Here is a 15,747-nt window from a genome sequence, read left to right on the forward strand (position 1 = left end):
TTTGAATTAGCGATTACAACACAAACAAGTGTCAGAAGTGCATCACACAACCCCGACAGCGAGGATATCATCACCAATATCAGATTCTCGAAATGTACTTTGAATAACTTGCATTAAGTAAAAAGCTATTTTGCGACGTATGTTCCTTGCTTAGTTCTCGAGAACATACCTATACCTCGCCTTTCCGGCTTCCATATCCACAATCGCAGTGTTGGCCTCCTTCATCGGCCTCTTCTGAATCCATGGCTTGATCTTCTTCTCAGCCGCGAGCTCCAACATCTCCTTTATTTCCCATGGAGCACCGATTCCAGAGCCTCCAACCTTGAGTCCACCAGAGAGAAGGGTGAAGGCGTTGATAGGAGGTAGCTCGCCACCGTCAGGAGCACCGACCTGGATAAAGGTGCCGTGGGTCTTGAGTAGGCTGAGGTAGCCATCTAGAGGCATTTTGGCACTGGAAACAGTGCAGACGATGAGGTCAAGTGTTTGTGCGTTGTGCTTTTGCCAGTCCTTGTCTTCGTCGGTAGAGACGTAGAGGTCAGCGCCTAGCTTGAGGACATCGTCGCGCTTCTCGGCCTTGCGGCTGATACCGACGACTTTGTCTGCGCCGAGGGCTTTTGCGAAGAGGACACCGAAGTGACCCAGGCCACCTACGCCGACGATTCCGACGGTCTTGCCGGGGCCACAGCCGTATCGCTTCAATGGGGAGTAGACGGTGATTCCACCGCAGAGCATAGGCGCGGCATCCGCACTGTCTAGGCCGTCGGGAATGTTCAGGACGAAATGGCCGTTGGTGCGGTTGTGTGTAGCATATCCACCGTAGCTCTTGCCCTCGTCGCGGGGGTAGATGGAGCCGTATGTGTTTACTGTCTCGCGATGGCAGTGGTTCTCGATGCCGTTTGAGCAGTCAGGGCAGTCAGGCTGAAGGCATGAGCGTGCTTGCGCGCCAACACCGACACGGTCGCCCTCCTTGACGTGCTTGACGTTCTTGCCGACCTTTACGGCCTTACCAATGATCTCGTGACCGACGACGCAGGCTAGCAACAATTAGTAGAGTATAACTGTGGGAAGATGAAGAAACATACGGTAGGGTGTTGGTCCCCAGCCACTGCTCAGCATGTGCAAGTCTGATCCACAAATACCGCAGTGAGAAATCTCAATGTCAACATCGTCCTCAGTCCACTTCTTGGGCTCGAATTGGCCCCACTCCATCTTTCCCTTGACACTCTCCTTGTCCTTGCCGAGCCATCCTTCGAACTTGGTGTCTGTCGCCATTGTATAGTTTGATGTAGTTTGTGGTGGTGAGGTGTTAGGCTTTTATGGGGTGTTGGTGTCGGATCGAGTTTTAGAAGGATGAATTGTTGCTCCTGCCGGGTTAGTGAACAGACACTTATATCCTAGCAATAACCGTTAACTCCGCCGATCTTCCAATATGACGTTCATTACAAGCTTCGTCGGCCTGAAGCTTCGTCCGTCTAGAAGAGCCTCAATACCATCCATGCAGATGAATTACGGAACTGAGCTACTTTGGTTGAGTCCGTTGTTACTCCCCTCAAGCTCATTGGCTACCATAGCCAAGTGGACCATCATAGATGTATAACGCGTAGCTTCTACCGCGGCGGGAGTGCCGGTTTCGTCTATCGATGCTGTACGTCATTAGCAGAAAAAATATCTACCACGTAGATAGCGGGAGTGTGGACTCCTCCTATTGGTCGCGTGCCTTGCGCTAGTGCGGCGGCCGATGGATATCGGTCACCGCTACAGATGATCGGAAGGACCGACTAATGCAGATAGCTGACAATGCCGCGGGGTTTGGTGAGGTGACATCGGGGTTAAGCGTGGAGAATTGCATTTCAGATCCGCTATGTCGTGTCCTGTGGATACGGATGGATACGGAAAGGATGTCGGGTCACTGTAGAGTGCAATTTTGCGATAGCTGTGCAATAACATGATGAGTGTAGTGGTTGTTTTGCTTTCTTGTATCGTGCGTTACCTGAAGCGTTGGAACTTCTCTTCTTCTGCCATTCTTTTGTTGACACGCTCAATCGTTTCGGCGTCATATACCTCCTCCAGGTTCTTTTGGCCTTTCAACACTTCCTTCTCATGCCTTGTTACCTCTTCCTTGGTCATGAGAACTAGGTCCTTCATCTGAAGGTTACTATTCTTCTGACCTGGTGTGCTCTGGTCAAGAAAGCTCTGGGTTGGCTTGGTCCATCGCGTCAATGCTAGACGTGTAGACAATCCACTGATGATGCTTCGTCCGCTGAATACTTCTTCCACCAGATAACCGACGTCGTCTTGTGTGATGGGAATCTTGAGGCCCAGTGGATCCTCGTTGAAGATTGCGCGGGCTAGCCGTTCTTCAGCTCCTTGAAGAGCACCCAAGATTCCGTCGTACATCTTGTCGCGAGACTTTGACGGCAGGTATTCATGAGGGTAACCGGAGATGGAAAGAATGACATGATTCGCAACAGCTAGGCCGAAGATGGCTGGCATAGTACCCAGGACGGGCAAAATTCGTACGCGGAAGTCTGCGAGAACACCCAGCTCTCCAACGTTGCCTTTGGCAAATTCTTCTTCAGAAAGAGGCTGAAGCTCAGCCTTTCCAGGACCGGGCCTCTCAGTAGAGTATACAACTGGTATGCCATCTTTGACGCCCTTCAACCGCAACTTTCTTCTGGTAGACTTTGATAAGGGGTCGTCTGTGCTCCCAGAGATGTCGCCGATGAAGATTCTTGTAGGGTCAGACTTGCACCCTGCGCCCATGGAAGATATGACCTTGATGTTGTTCATGTAGCAGTATGCCAGAAGTGCAACTTTGCTGTCGATGTTGTCGATCGCATCAATGACGAAATCTGGCTGTTGGCCATTCAAGGGTGCTAGTTGTGCTGCTGCGGTTTGCTCGCCAAAGAGTTCATTCCGGCATTCGAAGTGCGTCCAGGGAGTGATCTGCTCAAGTCGTTTTCGGAGACAGTGTACCTTGGGCGTTCCAACATCTGCCAAAGTAGCAACAGCATGGCGGTTGAGCGAAGAGAGCGTGACCTGATCAAAATCGATGAGCCTAAGCTTGGAGCATCCTGACCGAGCGAGAGCGGCTGTCGCATGTGATCCGACGCCTCCGCATCCGACGACAATCACGAAAGCGTTCCTCAACTTGGCTATGCCGGAATCTGTGAGGAATACTCTGTTTCTCGCCAGTTGTTCAAGGATGAGATCTGCCACACTAGTCAGGTTTGGCTGGCATTTTTCAATGGAGAGATTATACCATCGTCATAATCGCCTTTCCTTGCTCTTGCGGCTAATGCCATACTCCGTTCATCTTCCTTGCTTGGAGCAAAGACATTTGAAGCAGCGCCATATTCAGTTAACTGAGTTCAGTTAGCGAGTCCTCAGGCGGCAATTGAATGATCAAGTATGCAGCCGATCAGAAATCTAGGTACTCACTCTGGACGCGCGATGATCGTCACTGAGATCTGGAATCGATGCTTTCAGATCCGCGACCCTTGTCATCCGTCGAGCCTTTTGGAATCCGAGAATCGCACTCCCCACGACGAAGCCTGATACGGCGGCCGTCGTGATAAGCTGAGCATTGTGAGACTCAGTGGCTCGCGATATCCAGGAAGGCATGTTGGCGGTGTGGCGTCACACTTTATGGGATGATGCTCCCAATCTAAACCCGCATAACCATCTATGTACTGCAGATGATGGAGAAATGAAGGAGAGCTGCCCGGATTTTAGGAATCCGCAAAATTGCTGGACTTGATGACTTGTCAGTGATGTCGAATATCCATGCAGGTGCGGCTGTCAAGGCTAGCGTGCATGTGGTAAGCGCCGAACTCTCCTAGTGGAAAATGCAGATGACCATGAGGGAACAGGCGCCAGCGAAGCATACGAACACGGGTAGACGCGTCCGAGACATTCCTCACGCGCCGTAAAGGACGCTGGACCCGTGAGAGCTCTCTATAGCCCACAAGAGGCCTCCATATCCACCCCAAGGTTCACCAACAACCCACGTCTCTGGAGATTGAATTACATTGATCATGTCTAAACTCACCTTGGGCTTAATTGCTGCTGGTGGTGCAGCCGCGGGAGCAGCAGCGACTGCGGCGCTCTACTCGACGAAGAAGGACAGCCTTCCACCTACGCCATCAATCACCACTACCACGACGACTGTAACTGGGCCTGGTCGACCAGCGCCTCTACCCGCCGTCCCCGCCATCCCCTCACCTGCAGTCGCAGCCGCAGCTCGGAGAGCAATCGTAGATCCCAACGGTCTCTTCCAATATGGATTCCCCGGCCCAGTCAACGATCTCCGCCCTGCCGCCTCCCTCACATCGTCTTATGACCGACGAACACGGAACCCAGCATGGGTTGCCGAGCACATTACGCCCGAGTCGCTAGCAAACAGCAACGCCGACCGGAAACACAGCGTCTTCGTCGAAGACATTACAATCCCAGAGATGTTCCGCGCAAAGTTGAAGGACTACTTCCGCTCAGGCTATGACAGAGGGCATCAGGTCCCTGCTGCCGATGCTAAATGGAGCCAAGAAGCCATGGATGATACTTTTGCGTTGAGCAACATGTGCCCGCAGGTGGGCGATGGCTTCAACCGCGACTACTGGGCGCATTTCGAAGACTTCTGCCGCAGGCTCACACACTCGTACCCCTCGGTCCGCATTGTAACCGGCCCTCTATACCTCCCCAAGCGCGAAGCCGACGGCAAATGGCGCGTATCATACGAAGTCATTGGGAACCCACCCAACGTCGCTGTACCCACACACTTCTACAAGGTCATATTCGCCGAAGACGGCAAGCTTGGAGGCAAAGTTGCCCTGGGCGCTTTCGTGCTGCCAAATGATCGGATTCCCAACCACAAGCCATTGACTGACTTTGAAGTGCCGGTTGAGGCGGTCGAGAGGGCGAGTGGACTCGAGTTTGCGACTAAACTGACACCAGAGAGGAGGAAGAGGCTGTGTCAAGAGGTCAACTGCAGTGTTATTGTGAAAGAGTATGCGCAGAGGCAAAAGACGTTTGCTAAGAAATAAGCGTTGGGTGAAACCACGACCTTTACTAGTTAGCATAGACGGCGAGCTTCGATTCATCACACATGGGATGTCATGGTTTGGCAATTGAACCAATTTCGTCTTGATACAAGCTCTTTTTGTTGGTGGTACAGTGTATAGTACATTTTGATCATACGCCGTTACTCGGGATTCTGATGTTGTGATCCCATACTCGTACATGACTCTTTATATCGTGGATATCTTGTGAAGGCTTCTGACGTCAGCCAGCCATTTACACGTTCTGCAGCGCACCACCCTGTTCCCGCTGTATCCTGCCGACGTATTGCTTGCTGACTGTGTTCCATGCGCTCATGTACTTTTCCATGCATGCGCTCATGCAGCTTTCTTCGCCTTTGGAGAGAGAGGCACCGGGCTTGGGGATGCAGCGCTCAAAGCAGTGCTCGTTGAGTTTCTGTGACGCCTTAGTACAAGTTCGGATGCTCTTCAATCGTAGGGTATAGTAAAAACGTACCTCGACAAGCATGCGCGCATTCTGCATAGCAGCTTCCTGCTGTACTTGGCGCATAACCGCCGTCTTTGGGTCGCTTGGGTAAGAAGACATGCCGCCTAATGAGTCCATCTTGTCGGTTGTATGTGTGCGTTGATATGAGTGTGGCGTGGGGTGTGGTATTGCGAATTGGGCGGTCGTGAGTGGCTTCGTCTTGAAAAGTTGTCGACGTCAAGAGCGGCTCTCTCGCTAGCGTAGTCGCTGCAACCCAAGACCCCTGCATTACACGCGGAGGTGATAGAGTGGCCTTTCCGATCCCCAAGATTCACTCGCAGAACTCCAGCACGTTCAAGTCGCCCGACCCGTGTCATTCTCCTCTCCGACGAGCCTCACCCCACCGAGGCTTTTATTCTTCCCCCAATCACTGAAGCTTAGTCTTCTTTGCCATTCTTTCTTTCTTGCGCGCCAGTACTCAGTTGGTAGCTTGGGGATAGCTGCTCCTAGACCGCCGAGGACCAAGTGCGACTATGTTGTTTGCAAGGCCATGGACGAGCCTATGCTTGCTCGCGGCGAGTTGGACGGGTGCTTGGGCGCGGCAGGGGGGTTTGAGCGAGGACCCTGATATCAAGGCCATCTCGGTGGGTTGCTGCCATCTGAGGACCATTGGGGGGTTGTTGCTAACAAAAGCATAGCTACGGACACATAGCCTCGAGCCTGTAAGTCGCATGCCCTACACGAACAAGCCTCTAAATGGATTACACCTCAGCATGCTCTAACACCACATACAGCCATACCTCGACTCGGACATGCAAAGCCGTTGGTGGGATTTTGGCGGAGACACCATTATTCGAACTGATAAGTACATTCGACTTGCTTCGGACAAGCCCTCGCGCGATGGCTGGCTGTTCTCGAGGGTGCCTCTTACGGCCACAAACTGGGAGGTTCGTTATACCCCCATCATGTCCAACATTCAAAGGCTCACGCGAGTAGATTACATTCGAGTTCAAGATCCACGGCCAAGGCAACCTCTATGGCGACGGCTTCGCCATGTGGCTCACCAAGCAGCGCGCGCAGCCAGGAAACGTCTTCGGTCACACGGACAAGTTCGAGGGTCTCGGCCTCTTCTTCGATACATACAAGAACAACCGCCCCGGTACCGTGTTCCCCTATATCATGGCTATGAACGGTGATGGAAACACGCCGTACGACAAGGATAATGATGGCAAGGCCAACGAGGTCGCTGGATGCTCGGTATGTACTGGTTAGATCATTTGACTGTCTAGATACTAACACCAACCAGGCCCGTGGAATTCGCAATGCCCAGATCGCGACCAAAGCCCGCCTCACGTACTTCCAAGAACAATTCCTCCGTCTCGAACTCCAATACAAGTCAGAAGGCGAATGGACTCAATGCTTTGAGATCCCCAACTTCAAGGTTCCCCCCGTCGCCTACCTAGGTTTCTCTGCCGAAACCGGTGAACTCTCCGACAACCACGACATCGTCTCCGTCAAGTCGCAAAACCTCTACAAAAAGAACCCAGGCTCCTCTTCGTCGTCAGGAAGCTCAGGTGGCAAGACTGCCTCGTCTATGACACGGGAGAAGAGCAGCAGCGGCGGAAGCTGGACTTGGTTCCTTGTCAAGTTTGTGCTGTTCGGCCTGACCCTGACAGGTGCCTATGTGGGCTTCACCATCTACAGGACGAAGCAAAGAGACCGTTTCTAGGGGAATAGCTCGTACTTAAGGTTCAGAACCAAGAAGAAACTTATTTGGCGGGGTCCACCGACGTTCCAGATGGATGGGTGCGTCGAAGTTGGTGACGAGAATGACTGGGCGGCATTGTACAGAGTTGAATGATGGAGTTAAGCTGGACAAAAGATGGCCTGGGAGGCCACGCGCATTGTTTTCTATTTGACCTAGCGCTTTCACTACTCTTCACCTAACATATATCAAACCGAAAACACTTCAGCATGACCTGATCGAGATGAAAGTTATGTCTCCGCAAACGTTAACAGGTCTCTGCATGGAAATTTGCAATAGTCTGCCGATTACGCGGAGTAGCATTGAGCATTATTCTGGCATCCGATTTAGGGGCCTGGCTACATGGAATATTGGAAGCGGCCTTGATGTCGAATGCTCTGTTTCTAAGAAAACATCACGCAAGAGATTGCTCCATTGTTGGAAGCGCTATCATCTCCATGCATGATTTCTTTGGCGTGGATCTACGTGCATAGCTCAACATACGAATGTGTATGTCGTTACAAGCATATTTCGCACGATCACAATGCGGTAGAGGCACAAGCTTCAGCTCCGACGGACGACGATATATATACGATCCGGAAGTACAGACCGCATTTGTGGGGCTATGGAAACGCCAAGATGCAATTTCCCAATCAAGTAGGTTTGAGCTTTAGTGTCGATGACAGGAATGTGCCGGCCCAGCTTACGTTATTAGCTTGCTACTAGCGTAGCCCGTGATTGCGCGCTCAAGTTTCTAGGCTGCGCGTCGGCAGCTTTCTCTCGTTACCCACAACCCGAGCAGCGAGTAAGTACACCCTGATCCCTATTAGCTAGCCTGGATTACTCAGGCTATCAGCGCGCAACAAGTAACACAATCGCGCAATTGCTAATACCCACCAGATCCCAGTGAACGACAAACCTTCGTCACAAGGCGATGCCGGGGACTAATCATCCCCGGCGTCTCACTGCATGACAAACAAGAACGGAAAGCGGAGGGAGTGCGCCATCATACTAGATGCAGCCACATCGCCCACACTATCATTGCACAACGATAGCCACGGGTGGTTTCGCAAAGCTACTGGGTTCGCCTTCACCAGACTGCAGCCCCAACCTTTCCCACCGCGCACTGAGGAAGAAGTAAAAGGGTTGAAGCGCCGTGCTACCTCGCCTAATAAGCTTGGAGGACGAAGTTCGCTTGTGACGTCTAACTATGTAGTTTTCAATCCGAGCGCCTTTGCCCTCTTTGTGGCATCGCTGGTCGTGGGGATGCGTGGTCTTTGTCGTTGGGTGCCTGCGGGTCTGGGTGTTGGTGCTTGTATCAGGTGGGTGGTTTTCTTTGCAAAGTCCTGTTTTACAGACGGGCGGAAAGAGGTCCAGTGATGATGTCCCTGTGGGGGCATTAAAGCCAAAGTCGAGTTGAGGAGCCCGATCGTTGCCTGTTAAGAAGTCGAGAGACTGACTGATGGGGAATGGACGAGGTTCCTTCTGAGGACAGCAGGAGAGCTAATCTGAGGACCTTTAATATGTACATATATATTGCATATTACTTTCGACATGTTCACACTTCTTTTGTGCACAGGCTGACTTATGCCAAGTTTTCACGCGTAAGTTGGTATGTTGTACGCCATATATCTCAAAGACGATAATGCTCGTCTTATGGTAGCTGTCGCCACATTGCTCTACTCGTAAACATAGCAAAACGGCCCCGCAACCGTACTAACCAAGTCCTTGATCTTATACACCTTACCATCCACATTCAGCACTTCCAAGTCTACACTGTCCTCCAAACTCTGCGCCCTCCCACCACCCATCATCGACGTACCACCCGCGATGACCTGTTGCCTGTTTGCAAAGTCCTGGCTCTGCCAAATAGACCATGCACGGTCTACCATGGAGTGGTGAAGGTAGAAGTATGGGTCTGTAGCCCGGCATCCATTAGCAACGAGGAGACAGAACAAAGAATGGGATAATACATACCGCCAGGTGATGTGTAGAAGTCACTCCCCGGGTCGCCAGCCACAGTAAAGTGTCCTGCGCCATGTGGGCCATTTGAGGCTTGCATGGTATCCTGGAACGTGCCTATTGTCTTGCTGTTGTTGATCAAAGCAACAATCTTATCTGTTGTTGCGTATAACTGGGTAAGGTAATTGCTGATGTCGCGCTTGATGCAACGAGGATTATATCCATAGCCATCCGATCTTGGGTTCCGCGGAGCCTGCGGACTATCGATGGCTGCCATTGGACTGCACAAAGATTAGTACTAGGAGGTATGCTCTGTAAGCAAAAGCGAGAAAACATACCCAAGATTAACCATCATGCCCTTGAACGGCCCACTAGCAATACATCCACCGCCATTCCCAGCCGGCTTCAACCCATTACTACTGTGTTGAACCTTCTCCCCTTGGCCGCTCATACTCGTCTCACTCCCGTCGAAAATCGGACTCGTCTCTGGACTAGCTGCCCAACGTCCCCAGTCCCAGTACGGCTGTGTACCATTGTATCCGCATTCAACTCTCAACGCGTTCTCATACGCAAACGTGTAGTATCTGTGCCAGGACAAAAAGTTTCCGGTGCCGTGGATGGACAGCGTGTTCTTCATGTGGATGGCTACGAAGTCGTCGAAGCGCGTTTTGGCGCCGGGGTATTGAGTGGGTGAGAGTTTAGACGGCGCTTTGGTTATGCATTGGACGGCGGCGATGTAGGCGCGTTTTTCCGAGGCGGTGATGTCGCCCCTAGTGTATCTATGTTAGGTTGTCGTTGTTGTTGTGTATATAGAAGAGTTGGGATGGTTGTGATACATACCATTCTCGGCGTACGCGGAGTTTGTCCTTGGTACATGTTGTTGATTTGGCGATGGCTGCGTCGATGGCTGCGCGGCCTTTGGTCTGGAGATCATTTACTGCGTCGGCGGCACATAGTACGTAGAGAAGTGAAAGTGAGGCGAAAAGCGCATATAGCGCCCTGAGGTTGAAGCCCGCCATCCTAGACGGGAGGATAGCGATCACTGACTTGTCTTCTGTACACTGGAGACGAAGCTCAACTTATACACAAAATCCCTGGCCATAAGCGCCAACGTACAGGCAGCATGGTGCTCGGATCCTTCCAGCCGTGAGTTGCATGGTAGCATGCAGCACAGAAGCGAAAGGATTACCATTAGATAGGGCTTTGATTGAGTTGTTGAGAGCTTCCATGTGTGGAGTTCTTGCATGCTGGGAGATGAACAAGTGCGTGATAGGGGTCGGCAGATGCACGTCAGATGCGGAAGTCAATATGTGAAGACCTGTAATGTGGGTAGATTTTGGGTAGGAGATATTGGGTCGCTATGTATAACCCAAGGATCAATATGTGAACTGTGAGCAGGGCATCTTGCACGAAGGCCCTTTGAGTTTGACTACTCATCCATCAAACCAGAAGGGCCGGGGTCAGAATATACGTCAAGAAAGGAATGCATTTCTATCAAGGCTGAACTGAGTAGTCGGAGAGAGTAGAATGGCTCAGTTCCGTGAATAGTTTTAAATTTGACATGGTAGTCGCTCCGCCAGTGGTGCCGCTCTGTCGCCAAGACGGCATCCTTCGTCTACACCGTCTAGACGAGACATTCAGTACGGGCCAAGATTGAGGCTAATATGAGCGACTATACTGTTTGGTGGTAGCCTTGAAGATCCTGCGCATTGGAGGAACGGTTGCAGGGCCCAAAGTTGTCTGCCTACCTCATAATAACTGTGGACAGTTTTCGCGAGTCTACATACAGCTACTGTGCGGCTATTTCTGCTTCCCAGTGTTCCAAGCAATGTTTTCACGATCCTAAATGTACTCAAAAGCCCAGCGAAGATGCCCATAAAACGACATCGTAGTCTCGTCTCTGTGCCACCTCGCACAGCATAACCCATGGATCTGCAAATATATGCAAGAAAGAAGCGAGATGCTGGTGGTTCATGGAGATGAAGGCGTGGTCATTTAGCCGGTAAAAAGTCCCTCTTGTCGGAGCTTTTCAACCGACTGGACGAAACACTATAAAGTGCAGTGAACACGAGGCCCGTATTGGACGGAGTTTGACTTTGAGCATCTCCTCAATCTCGGTCATCGGAATCGGAGGTGCTTTGTTTGGTTGCCTCAACGTGAGTAAGATTTATGCGTCGCATAGAAACTCCTCTTTGAGAGACACCACTTTCGCCTTCCCCTCGATGCATTCTCGCAAACAACTGTCCCGACTACTTCCAGATTGCAGGGTGTGTGCACATCTGAACTGCCTTCTAGGGAGGTCCTTTAGAGCCAAGACCCAAAGCACCTGCTGATGCCGCGCTTTCTTCGTCAATCAAGCATCTCCCAAGAGTTATAGATCACCCGAAGACTATGAAGCTTCCCACGTGGTTGTCGGCGACGGATGTCGGTAGTACGTGCCACACCTTCGATGAGGAGTTCCCAGGATGTGATTCGGCGTCTAAGCTCCGATGGTGACTGACGAACATCTCTTTCCTGTCATACTTGAAGTGGCTTACACCCTTTCCTTTAGATCTAGTTCTCTGCTCTTCCTCTAGGTGTTTTCATCTCTGCACCGCATGACCAGGTAGCTCGGCAGGACGCTCATTCATCGGTGCCTCTGAAACAGCGTTACTGCATGGCATCTCGTACGTAGCCGCGGCGTCGTGATTCAACTCATACTTGTCCAGTGGCGTAGACTGAACATGGGCCATGCCCTCATGGGGTAACTCTTGTGGTGGGTTTGTATACTGTCCTCTCTTACGCTTTCGCCAAAGGAAGAGGCCGAGTACGATGAGTGCTATGAGCGCAGCACCGCCGACTCCCGCTCCAATACCTGCTTTGGCGGCAGTAGAAATTCCTGAAGAGGTGTTCGCGTTCACGTCCGCTGAAGATGTTGCGCTGGCCGTGGCTGAGGGTGTAGAAGATCTTGTTGAACCTAAGATAGCAGTTGAAGTACCAATCACAGCGCCAACCAACTAGTAGTGTGTTAGTTTATACAATCTTTACCATTGATTCATATATTCCTTACATTGACGCTTGAATACCGCTCATCGTCGATGGCCGTAATGCCTAAGAACTTCCATTTCTGCCCTTTCTGTGGCGCTGTGATATTCGAACTCATCACAATATGGCCCGCGTTTGGTGTCAGGGTGAGATGATAATCGGTTTTGTTTGCCAGACTGGTCAGATACCACGTATCGTCGCCCCACGAAGTTATAGTCCAGTACGCACTCGCGTCAGCAATGTCGCCCCGAGCCATATACGCGAAGGATTTGCCAGCTTGCTGCTCGTCGTCGGAATATTTCGCGGACAAATAGCTGTTTGGACCAGACCCCTGTGAACGCAGCGTCCAGGCGGTTGAGTTGAGTTTGAGTAGTTGCCATCGCTGCTCGGTCTCTGTATCGTTCCTGGTCTTGATGAATACCGCGCCCCTTGATCCGTCTCCGTTGTAGAGGACTGTTCCCACCATCGCTTGTGTGTGGCTATCTATGTACATTGAATACCACCGATTCGGATCGATGTCTGGTTCTTGAGCCATTGCGGGAGTAGTGTAAATATGTAACCGTAACGGGGTAATCGCAAGACTTGTGGGTAAAGGTGGGCGTGCACAAACAATATCCTAGGTGATTAGGGGCACGGTAGAATATTAAGTACAGTCGGAATGGCTACTTGAGCAGATCTCATTCAGCCTTTAATCGGCCCCCACCACGGGCACAGCCTAGCTTGAGACCTAGTACGGGCTGGTAGAGATGATGAATGTCAGTGCCAATCATGGACTGGGACAAGGAGCAGATCTATAATCGTAAGCGCCGTACAACGGGTCGCGCAATGCTTGGAAAAGCATGTTGCGATGGTTCGCTTTGTGAAGTCTGACGTATAGCTTCGGTAAACCCGACAGCAGCAACGTTGTATTGCTGGGGTGTGATGCACCAGTATCGACGGCATGGTGTTGCTGGCATAATGCGTGCGTTGGGTAGATTGTTGGTCGGATATAATCAGACATCCAATGGATACAGGGTGATCCAAGCTAGGAGACCGCCTCTTTACGCCACGATCGACAGAATGAGCCTCATGCTGCGAGCGAGGCGCAGGCTGTGACATCTTAATCGCTGACGCGAATTTTTCTGAAATCAGGAGTAAAATAGAAACTTCGACGTAGCGATTGTCAACGTTGTGTATATGTCCAAGTCACAATCAAACACAAGGCAAAAAGCTAAAAGCAAGTCATGGGCGAACGATCAGATTCGCTATTCATACTTCCACCACATATAACCCATCTATTTACTAGCTTCCAAAACATTCCTCTCCACACCACTAACCGCCTCCCTCACACTAGGCGCAAAATGCCTCCTCAGTATCTCTCCCTCCCAAACAGTCCCTGCGAAAGGATTGCTACCCTCAATCTCAGGCCTCAGCGCATCGAACACTCCGTCGCCTCGCCTCTCCTCTGTATTCCACAGAGGTGCTACTTTCTTGCCATGCGTCTTGGTAACGCGGTTCAATAGACCGAGCATAGCGGTACAAGATTTCTCGGGAAGATGCATGGAGATGGACATGAGTTGTTTCGCGAACGCTGCGACACGGAGAGGTGGGACGGCGCGCATTGAGGTAGCGGGTAGGAGGACGGAGGAGAGAGAGCGGATGAGCAGGACGATGGTGGTTTGCACATTGATTTTTGCGGTTTCAGCGTGAGATGTTGCGGCGTCGGGGTCGGGTAGGTGGAGGGATTTGGAGCTGAGTTCGATGTCTGGGTTCAGGGCAACTGGGTGTAGTGTGCGGTAGAGATGGGTGATGAAATAGCTTAGGTCCAATTTTAGGGCTGATGCTGTTTTTGCTCCGTCTTGGCCTTCGAGAAGTGCAAATGCGGTGATGACGCAGAGGAGTGACTCGCGAGTGAGGTTGCGCTCGGGCGCTTCGTTGTCGTCCTCTTCATCTGATGCGTCTTCATCCTCCTCGACTGCGGCAGCTGCCGTGAGTTCAGCGGTTGCGATGATGTCGCGGAGAGCTTCCAGGATGTCTCCAAAGAAATCCTGGTTGATCAGATGTGCGTATCGTGCCAAACCTTCCAACACAGCACCCATCAGTTTCGGCGAGCGAGCCTTCAGGATTCGGAAATATGCCACAAACACCATCTTGAGCGTCTCGGCCTGCATCCTGTCGCGCTCCTCGTGACTGACAGCCGCATCAGCCTCCTTGAACTCCTTCTCAATCGCCTTCTTCTCTTTTAGCTCCTTTCGTAACCTCTTTGTCCTGAATTCGCGCTTCTGCTTAATCTTCTTGCCGTTGACCATTGGGTCTTCCGCCTTGTCGACGGAGTGATATGAAGCCTTTTGCGCAAACTCGGACAGCAGTCGCAGGTGCAAGAAAGTGTTCAACACACTTTCGTCGAAGTGGTAGTTCCGACTCTTCATCATCTTCGTCAACATCGTAACAGCTTCCAGCGCGGCGTTGCCATCTTCGTCGTTTTCGAAGAGTGTTTCCATGGCCTCCCTGCATCGTACAAAGTCGGCATCTACCCTCCTCGTGCTAAGCTTGCCAACAAGAATCTTTAGAAGCTCGCCGCGGAAGTTGAAATGCGGCACGGAATTCAAGAGGTTGCATGCGCAGCTAACAGCAACTGATGCCAGACTCGCCATGTGCTGCTTGTCCGATCCACTCGACTTTGCCAGTCTCGCTAGGTACTTGACGTGTGCCTCGTAGCTCGATACCAGCTTCTGCTCGAATTGCCGTAGCTTCTTGACCTCCTTTGAGATCTTCTCTTGCATTTTTTCTTCCGACAGCGGCCGTATCCTGTACCCAGGGATGACGTCCTTGAAGATGGAGACCTGTGTTGCCAATGCCAATTTACGAACGCTGAAGTTCTCCGATTCCGCCAGTGCTTGTAGTGTCTTCAGCGCTCCAATGTGCTCCTCGGGATCCTCATTGATCAGACTCGCTATGCGCGCAAGTTCTTCTTTCGCCTCGAGTATCTGTTGTCGCGCAGGTATCTTCGGCTTCTGTTCCTCCACCTCTTCTACGTCCGAGCCCTCGACTGCTTCATCTTCGCTGCCAGACCCGAGGAAGCTGTCCGACTCCTCCTCTTTGATGTCCTGCGCATTGGGCGGCGCTGCTACCCATCCCTCGGTTGTCCTGACAGGCAGCTTCTTATTCTCCTTCTGCTTCTTCAATTTGCGCGGTCGTGTTTCGTAGTCTTGTTCGAGATCCCATTTCGCAGCATTCTTCAGAAACTTCGCCTTGTGATCGTCCGTCGCACCATTCGTACGCTCGCCATCCTCGGGTGGAGAAAGTCTTCTTCGCTTCGCAGCCGGTACGCTTCTTGACATATTGCAATCACTCTTGGGGTCGATATGGGCGACAATCGGTATTGTTGGCAGATGTGTTGCCAGAATTTCTGAAATTTTGGCGGAGGCCGCGGCGGAGACTAGCCGCATCCGCTCCACATTTTTTTGGCAGCAGATCTCGACTTTGCGAACTTGCGCCCAGCTCCAACCCCAACCCTAAACTTCCTTACATACATA

The 15,747-nt window shown here is 51.6% G+C and overlaps 8 protein-coding genes across 8 annotated transcripts; 2 read left to right on the forward strand and 6 right to left on the reverse strand.

Annotated features, from left to right (window-relative positions):
- Positions 1-150: 150 nt before the first annotated feature.
- On the reverse strand, positions 151-1,272 carry ALTATR162_LOCUS8775 (uncharacterized protein; the record flags this gene model as incomplete). Its single annotated transcript, XM_043316408.1, has 2 exons — positions 151-1,034; positions 1,083-1,272. The coding sequence occupies 2 exons, from the start codon at positions 1,270-1,272 to the stop codon at positions 151-153; spliced, it is 1,074 nt and encodes a 357-aa protein (XP_043172343.1).
- Positions 1,273-1,986: 714 nt separating this feature from the next.
- ALTATR162_LOCUS8776 (uncharacterized protein) lies at positions 1,987-3,624 on the reverse strand (the record flags this gene model as incomplete). Its single annotated transcript, XM_043316409.1, has 3 exons — positions 1,987-3,212; positions 3,263-3,365; positions 3,442-3,624. The coding sequence occupies 3 exons, from the start codon at positions 3,622-3,624 to the stop codon at positions 1,987-1,989; spliced, it is 1,512 nt and encodes a 503-aa protein (XP_043172344.1).
- A 413-nt stretch (positions 3,625-4,037) lies between these two features.
- On the forward strand, positions 4,038-5,042 carry ALTATR162_LOCUS8777 (uncharacterized protein; the record flags this gene model as incomplete). The annotated part of the gene is made up of 1 exon (XM_043316410.1): positions 4,038-5,042. The coding sequence occupies one exon, from the start codon at positions 4,038-4,040 to the stop codon at positions 5,040-5,042; it is 1,005 nt and encodes a 334-aa protein (XP_043172345.1).
- Positions 5,043-5,292: 250 nt separating this feature from the next.
- Positions 5,293-5,640, reverse strand: ALTATR162_LOCUS8778 (uncharacterized protein; the record flags this gene model as incomplete). The annotated part of the gene is made up of 2 exons (XM_043316411.1): positions 5,293-5,472; positions 5,533-5,640. 2 exons carry the CDS (start codon positions 5,638-5,640, stop codon positions 5,293-5,295), a joined length of 288 nt encoding a protein of 95 aa, XP_043172346.1.
- Positions 5,641-6,035: 395 nt separating this feature from the next.
- Positions 6,036-7,231, forward strand: ALTATR162_LOCUS8779 (uncharacterized protein; the record flags this gene model as incomplete). Its single annotated transcript, XM_043316412.1, has 5 exons — positions 6,036-6,146; positions 6,201-6,224; positions 6,297-6,449; positions 6,499-6,759; positions 6,809-7,231. 5 exons carry the CDS (start codon positions 6,036-6,038, stop codon positions 7,229-7,231), a joined length of 972 nt encoding a protein of 323 aa, XP_043172347.1.
- A 1,694-nt stretch (positions 7,232-8,925) lies between these two features.
- ALTATR162_LOCUS8780 (uncharacterized protein) lies at positions 8,926-10,227 on the reverse strand (the record flags this gene model as incomplete). The annotated part of the gene is made up of 4 exons (XM_043316413.1): positions 8,926-9,164; positions 9,224-9,489; positions 9,547-9,978; positions 10,049-10,227. 4 exons carry the CDS (start codon positions 10,225-10,227, stop codon positions 8,926-8,928), a joined length of 1,116 nt encoding a protein of 371 aa, XP_043172348.1.
- A 1,563-nt stretch (positions 10,228-11,790) lies between these two features.
- ALTATR162_LOCUS8781 (uncharacterized protein) lies at positions 11,791-12,767 on the reverse strand (the record flags this gene model as incomplete). The annotated part of the gene is made up of 2 exons (XM_043316414.1): positions 11,791-12,204; positions 12,258-12,767. The coding sequence occupies 2 exons, from the start codon at positions 12,765-12,767 to the stop codon at positions 11,791-11,793; spliced, it is 924 nt and encodes a 307-aa protein (XP_043172349.1).
- Positions 12,768-13,506: 739 nt separating this feature from the next.
- On the reverse strand, positions 13,507-15,552 carry ALTATR162_LOCUS8782 (uncharacterized protein; the record flags this gene model as incomplete). The annotated part of the gene is made up of 1 exon (XM_043316415.1): positions 13,507-15,552. The coding sequence occupies one exon, from the start codon at positions 15,550-15,552 to the stop codon at positions 13,507-13,509; it is 2,046 nt and encodes a 681-aa protein (XP_043172350.1).
- Positions 15,553-15,747: the final 195 nt, after the last annotated feature.

Source organism: Alternaria atra, assembly GCF_907166805.1.
Source record: "Alternaria atra isolate CS162 genome assembly, contig: 29, whole genome shotgun sequence".
NCBI classification, from domain to species: Eukaryota; Fungi; Ascomycota; class Dothideomycetes; order Pleosporales; family Pleosporaceae; genus Alternaria; species Alternaria atra.